The following is a 7218-nucleotide window of genomic DNA, read 5'->3' as shown; positions in this document are numbered from 1 at the left end:
GAGCCCGGCCGGGTCTGCAGAACAACCTCAGAGTTCTGTTTTTATAAGACTCGGTGCCGTGATGTCACACATTCTTTGGGTCGCCCAGGTCTTCATGGCGTCGCCCCGGCAACACAGTCTCACACACACACACACACACACACACACACACACACACACACACACACACACACACACACACACACACACACACACACACGCCGGGTCAGTGATGGGCGTCCAGTCAGAGACATGGAGAGGAAACGATGTCCAGAGGTTCATGAAGGTCCAGAACCATCTGAGCCGGGTCAGAACCAGAACCAGAACCATGCTGGACTGACTCTGTTCTTCCTGGGGAGGGACGACTTCAGGTGGCGGCAGCATGGTGCTGTGGGACGGAGCTCAAGGCTGGAGGTAATGAGACCAGGATGTCTCTGCTCTGAGGAACCAACCTGACCTCTGACCTCTCCTCTCAGGCGTCCATGATGAAGAATCATCATCTTCCTCGTCTTCTCAGCCAATCAGATCGCCGATCTCTCCATGACACCGATCCTCTCTACCGCTCTGTGACCCCTGACCTTTCCTTAAACTGTTGCCACGGAGACCATATTGTTGTCAGGAAGTATTTTGTGTGGAAGGGGGCGGAGCCTCAGCCGTCCGTGTTTAATGACCCCCCATCGTCTTTGTCCCGTCAGACGAAGCCCCGCCCCCCATTCAGCCTCTGACGTCATCAGGTCCACATAAAACACACACACACACTGCCAGAGGACAGCAGGTCATCCATCACTGCAGGACACAGCAACAACATCAGAACCAGGCCAGAACCTTTTGCTGGTTCTGATGGTTCCTGGAGAAGAACTGGATCAGAACCTCAGAGGCCCAGATAAAACCGACCAGCACACAGGGTTAGCATGTGTTAGCATGAACCGTCCTGAAGGTCTGGGTTGGGCCTGGAGCAGGTCCAGGGTCCAGTAATGGTTCTGGAGCAGATCAAACTCTTCCTCCTCCTCTTCCTCATCGCCCTGTGGGTCCGTCGCTCCTGGGACTCGATTCAGCTGCTGGTCATCGCCAGGCAACAAGCTGCCTGCAGCACAAACTCCTCAGCCAATCAGCATTGACGTCACACAGCAGTGTGTGTGTGTGTGTGTGTGTGTGTGTGTGACATGAACAGCAGACTCCTGCTGAGTTTGAGATTCCCATCAGGCTGAAATCAGAAGCTGATCTGAACTTTGTGACGTTCCTGTAGCGCCCAGCAGGGGGCAGGCTGAGTCAGACAATTGATTAGGCCTTCACAGCGACAGCACTGCGAAGGCCTATTGTTTTCATACTGTTTAGTAATACATATTATTATTATTTAATTTGCTTCTGTTTAGCGAGTCGTTAGTATTAAACTTTGCGTTGTCCCTGAACTGCCCAGCAGGGGGCAGGCTGGGTCACCATCACAATGAGCCAGACTCAGAAAGACTGATTTTATTTGTTTACTCTGAGTTTTGATAGAAAACACTCTTTATGGAATAACCACTGTGAGGACGGGGCTAAAGGCCCCCCACTGTGAGGGGGTGGGGCTTCAGGCATCCCCAGGTGTCAGTCCGTTGGCATGGCGACGGCTAGGCGGTAAGGCGGAGGCTCAGTTGATCTTTGGGTGGCGGAAGTCCTTCCCAGCGAACTTGGCTTTGTCTCCCAGTTCCTCCTCGATCCTGCAGGAAGCAGATGGTTGGTCACTCTGGAACAAAGGCTTTTATTTTGGAGGAATCAGGAAGTGCTCACCTCATCAGCTGATTGTACTTGGCCAGACGCTCTGACCTGCAGGGGGCGCCAGTCTTAATCTGAGAAACAGAGGGAGCATCATTAGTGAAACAACCAGCAGGAGGCAAGAGAGGACGCAGTTCTGTTGGTTCTGACCCGGCCCGGTCGGCGGCCCAACACCCAACCAACCTGTCCAGTGCAGAGTCCAACCACCAAGTCAGAGATGAAGGTGTCCTCCGTCTCTCCAGAACGATGGCTGACCATCACACCCCAGCCACTGCTCTGAGCCAGCTTACACCTGGAGGACAGAGAGACAGGAGGACGAGGGGCAGGAGGACGAGGGGCAGGAGGACAGGGGGACAGAGAGACAGGGGGGCAGGGAGGGACAGGAGGACAAAGGGATAGGAGGACAGGAGGACAGGGGCGACGGGGATACAGATATAATGTCAGAAAGGCACACGTGGATAAAGAGACAGACTGGTGTCCAGAGGGACAGGTGTCCAGGTGTCTTACGCCTGGATGGACTCGGTGACGGAGCCGATCTGGTTGACTTTGAGCAGAAGACAGTTGCAGGCCTTCTTCTCCACCGCCTGCTGGATCCTCTTTGGATTGGTCACCGTCAGATCATCTCCTACAATCTGATTGGTGGAGACAGACCGACAGGTGAGTCAGGGCAGCCATGTTGTTCATGAGAAACACCTGTCCACTTCCATCTCACCTGGATGTCCACAGAGGCAGTGAACTTAGCCCATTGTTCCCAGTCATCCTGGTCAAATGGATCCTCAATGGACTGAACTGGAAACCAACAGAGAACTTTAGTGCAAGGAAGGTTCTGCTGCCCCCTTCTGGTAGACTGACGCTACTGCACCACGCTGGTTTCTACATACACACCAAGGTTGGTTCATTTAGAGCAGGGGGCCCAAAGTGGGTCTTGGAGGCCCGGCATCCTGCAGGTTCTGGTTCCCTCCCTGCTGGTACCAACAACCTTTCAGCAGGTCAAAGTTCTTCTTAGGCCTCTAATGATCATCATTGGATCCAGGTGAGTTAAACCAGGGAGAGACTAAAACATGCAGGATGCCGGACCTCCAGAACCCACTTTGGACCCCCTGGTTTAGAGAGAACCTCTTTAAGGGACACATTCAGTTATAGGTGTACTCGTTCTGACTGAACTCCAAAGACCCGGTCAGGTTCTAATTGAGGTCCAAAGACCCGGTCAGGTTCTAATTGAGGTCCAAAGACCCGGTCAGGTTCTAATTGAGGTCCAAAGACCCTTTCGGGTTCTAGCAGAGACTTTGAACCGTTGAGTCCAACTGTGTTTCTAACAAACTGAATCTCCTTCAGACTTGTAAATGATCAACTCCTCAGGTTGATCCGGCCGTGGACTCCGGTTCAGGATTTGTTTCCTGCGGTCGCTGCCTCCAGGCGGCTCAGGTGTTCTGACTGTCCTTACTGGGTAGCCCTTGATGAAGCTGCGGTATAGGTCTCCCAGCTGCTCTCCACTGAGTGTCTGGACGGGTCGTCGGGGGGACTGAAGTCCAGGTCGTACTTTCCGTTGGGAAGAAAGAACTCAGAGGCGGCCCCATCCATGCCGATAATGATCTTATCGGGATAGCCGGCCTTTTCGGATGGCCGTCTTCAGCAGCTCCAGGGCTGCAGAGACACAGCCAATCAGAGCTGCTTAGAACCACGTCAGCCCAAAAGTACCTTCAGAACCGGACAGCTGGAGCTCACCCTCGTTGTTCTCCAAGATGTTGGGGGCGAAGCCTCCCTCATCTCCTACGTTGGTGGCATCTTTGCCGTATTTGGCTTTGATGACGTTCTTCAGGTTGTGGTAGACCTGAACTCACAGAGAGACAGACATGACTGCCAAATGCAGTGAAGCCCAGGAAGCAGCGCCGCAGGCCAAAGGTCACAGTACCTCAGCTCCAATCCTCATGGCCTCATGGAAGTTTGAAGCTCCTACAGGTAGAATCATAAACTCCTGCATGGCCAGTTTGTTCCCAGCATGACTTCCACCGTTGATCACGTTAAAGGCCTGAGGAGAACATGAGAACCAGGTGAGACAACCAGCAGCTGGACAGATGGTTCCTACTTGCTCGGACGAGCAAGACTGGTCCAGTCTGGGTGAAGTCTACCTTTATTGGACAAGAGCTTCCTAGCTCAATATCCTAAATGAAGTCAAAGCCCCTCCCACTCATGTTAAACGCCTCCCTCCATCAAACCCCGCCCTCTCTCGGTAAGCCCCTCCCACTCACAGGAACAGGAAGGATGACGTCCTTGTGTCCGGCGAGGTCAGCGATGTGGCGGTAGAGGGGGACTCCCTTCTCCGCCGCTCCGGCCTTACAGACGGCCAGCGACACGCCCAGGATGGCGTTAGCTCCAAACTTAGCTGCAGATAGAGACATGGACACTCAGGACAGACAGATGAGGACAGAGACAGGCAAGATGGACAAGTGGACGGGTCCTTACATTTGTTCTCTGTGCCGTCCAACTCCAGCATGAACTTGTCGATCTTCTCCTGCTCGACAACGCTGAACTTCTGGAAAACAGATGGACATGAGGACAGACAGGTAGATGGACATGAGGACAGACTATTGGACTCTACAGAGTCCAAAGCAGATGACCCCTGACCCCTGGCAGATACCTTCTCAATCAGCTGGGGGGCAATCTCTTTGTTGACGTGGTCCACAGCCTTCTGTGTCCCTGTGGACAAACCCAGGTGTTAGCAGGATGCTGGGATGTCCTCACCTGTCCTCACAGGTCTCCTCCTACCTTTGCCCAGGTAGCGGCTCTTGTCTCCGTCACGGAGCTCCAGGGCCTCGTGGACTCCGGTGGACGCACCGCTGGGGACGGCGGCCCTGAAGAGACCTGGACACGGTTGGACATTAGTGACCCTGAGGGACACCTGAGGTGCCTCAGAGCTGCTGCTCACCTTTAGCCGTCCACAGGTCCACCTCCACGGTCGGGTTCCCTCTGGAGTCCAGAATCTCACGGGCGTGGATCTTGGTGATGGACATCCTGACTGAGGGACAGAGGAGACAAGGGGACGCTGATCAGAACTGTAAATCCAGATCAGCTGACTGAGGTGTTCACACCCTGATGCGGTTTAATCCAGCAGAAGCTCAGTCAGCTGGTCCCTGAGGAGAGGTTAACCGGGTCAGAACCAGGCAGATCAGAACCAGAACCATAGTGGGGAGCCTGTCCTCTCCTGAGAGCCTGTCCTCTGTCCGTCCACTGAGGGGACACGTCTGTTCACATCAAACAAAGACAACGCACTGGTTCTGGACTCTCTGGATCCAGTTCTGGACTACCAGAACACAGTGGACCTGGTTCTGGACCATTTGGATCTAACTGGACCTGGTTCTGGAACATCAGCACACATCAGAATTACATTGGACCCGGTTCTGGACCTAACTAAACCTACCTGGCAGAGGTGGAGACTTGAGCCACATGACTCGGACTCGAGTCGTTACTAATAAGACTTTAAACTTGACTTGGAAAAATGTTCAAAGAGTCGGACTTGACTTGGACTTTTACACCAATAACTTGGGACTTGAACCTGTTTACTTGAAAAGACTCGATATTTTACCCCAAATCTAAAGTTTAAAAAACATATTTATAAAGTTTGCCCCATTAATTCATTACACTCCACTGTATTGTGCTTTTCTGAGCCGCCTTTAAACGCAACATGAGCTCTAAGGTGCTGCGCCGGTGTTACGTCGACAGAGACTCGCTGCTGCTGCTGCGGCTGCTGCTGCGGCTGCGGCTGCGGCTGCGGCTGCGGCTGCTGCTGCGGCTGCGGCTGCGGCTGCTGCTGCGCATGTGTTACAGTCATGGGATCAAACCAACTAAAGGAAAACAACTGGGAACAGTTTTTCCCCCAGACTTGCAGATTGAGATGATTAATGCTGCTGGATACAGCTGACGTTAGCTACATGATGACTAGCTGACGTTAGCTACATGATGACTAGGTGACATTAGCTACATGATGACTTTCTATATTTATGCTAACGTGTAAAATGATTAAACCAAAATTATTTCTTTGTAGCTCTTCTTCAAGCGGGCAAAATTTCTTGTCACATTTACAACAGCAGCAGCAAATGTCTGTAAGTTACATTTAATTTTACTTTCAAGATATTTTTAAGTCAAGTATGATTCAAAAATTTAAATCTGATAGAATGATAAAAAAAAACCTACTTAAATTAATGGTTTTAATATACTATTGTCAAACTAATCTTAATATTTAACTATTAAAATCCCTGTTTTAATCCCCAGCCTCCTGAAATATACACTTGCAAAGGGTTATAGTTTGAGTCATGCAGAACTGACCTGACCGTTTCCATAGCAACGTTCAGAAGCAAGACATTCCCCCAGAACTACAGTGAGCTCATTGTAGCTATGAGGACATCTATGACATAGATCTATGTCATAGATCAAAGAATATCTGAGGTAATGAATGCTTCCATCTCAAAACATCAGGTATTTTACAAATAGCACTTTGACAGCATTTCAACCCCTCGATTTCATTTACTACGATTTTAATATGGAGAAACTTTTAACAGCCGCCGTCTTTTTTCCAGTGTCTTTTGGCGCTGGGTATTTAATAACAACTGGCGTGAGAAAACTTGTGACCACACTATTTCCTGGTGTCACCGTTGATTGTAGCAGTTCTCAAGACGACAACATGGATTACTCCGACTACCTGTTCAATAGTTTCGGGCAAGAAAAAAGATCTTCAGAAACGTCAGCGACAAACAAAGAGACCCAGGAAAAGAAATCTGTCGTAGGGGACAAAACCTCCCAAAGATCCCTGGATCCGAAAACGCTACCCCACCCCTCACTCCCATCCCATTCGTCTTCGACGCCGCAAAAGCAGAACGAAGACATCGTGAAGAAAGGAGGAGACGATTGCTCAGGTGTGAAACAGATAAACCTTGTTGCAACGCAGTTTGAATGCCTCTAGAAGGCACGACGATAAAAGGAATCCCAATAACAGCCCTACTTAGCGATTATAAGTTGCAAGAAGAACAGCAGATCCCAGAAGACTCCATAACAGATAGCTTTCTCAAGTCCTGGCAGGAATTGGCTAAAATTTGCAGAACAGGAGACGCATCTAAAATTATGAGGTGGTGAGCATTGTAGCTATGACAACAAAGAATATCTGAGGTTATGAATGCTTCCATCTCAAAACATCAGGTATTTTACAAGCAACCCTTTGACAGATAGCACTTCAACCCCTCGCTCTCTTTTGCAAGGATTTTAATATGGAGAAACTTTTAACAGCCGCCGTCTTTTTTCCTTTGTCTTTTGGCGCCGGGTATTTAATAACAACTGGTGTGAGAAAACTTGTCACCACACTATTTCCTGGTGTCACAGTTGATTGTAGCAGCTCTCAAGACGAGAACGTGGATTACTCTGACTACCTATTCAATACTTTCGGGGCTCGGAAGCAAACGTCACTGGATAGAGAAGACTCGCAGCACGATGAGTCTT

At 50.4% G+C, this 7218-nt stretch overlaps 1 protein-coding gene across 1 annotated transcript; it reads right to left on the bottom strand.

The window, feature by feature from the left end:
• Window positions 1–1434: 1434 nt before the first annotated feature.
• Window positions 1435–4789, bottom strand: LOC116734008 (beta-enolase-like). The gene is given in 15 exon segments (XM_032585079.1): window positions 1435–1676; window positions 1747–1805; window positions 1915–2023; window positions 2239–2363; window positions 2444–2515; window positions 3167–3231; window positions 3234–3348; window positions 3350–3375; window positions 3457–3562; window positions 3644–3760; window positions 3981–4114; window positions 4195–4264; window positions 4370–4428; window positions 4498–4593; window positions 4658–4789. Coding segments are annotated over 15 exon segments (1308 nt in total). The 5' UTR covers window positions 4743–4789; the 3' UTR covers window positions 1435–1606.
• Between the last annotated feature and the right edge of the window lie 2429 nt (window positions 4790–7218).

Source organism: Xiphophorus hellerii, chromosome 15 (genome assembly GCF_003331165.1).
Source record: "Xiphophorus hellerii strain 12219 chromosome 15, Xiphophorus_hellerii-4.1, whole genome shotgun sequence".
NCBI classification, from domain to species: Eukaryota; Metazoa; Chordata; class Actinopteri; order Cyprinodontiformes; family Poeciliidae; genus Xiphophorus; species Xiphophorus hellerii.
This window is presented reverse-complemented; position numbering and strand designations above follow the sequence as displayed.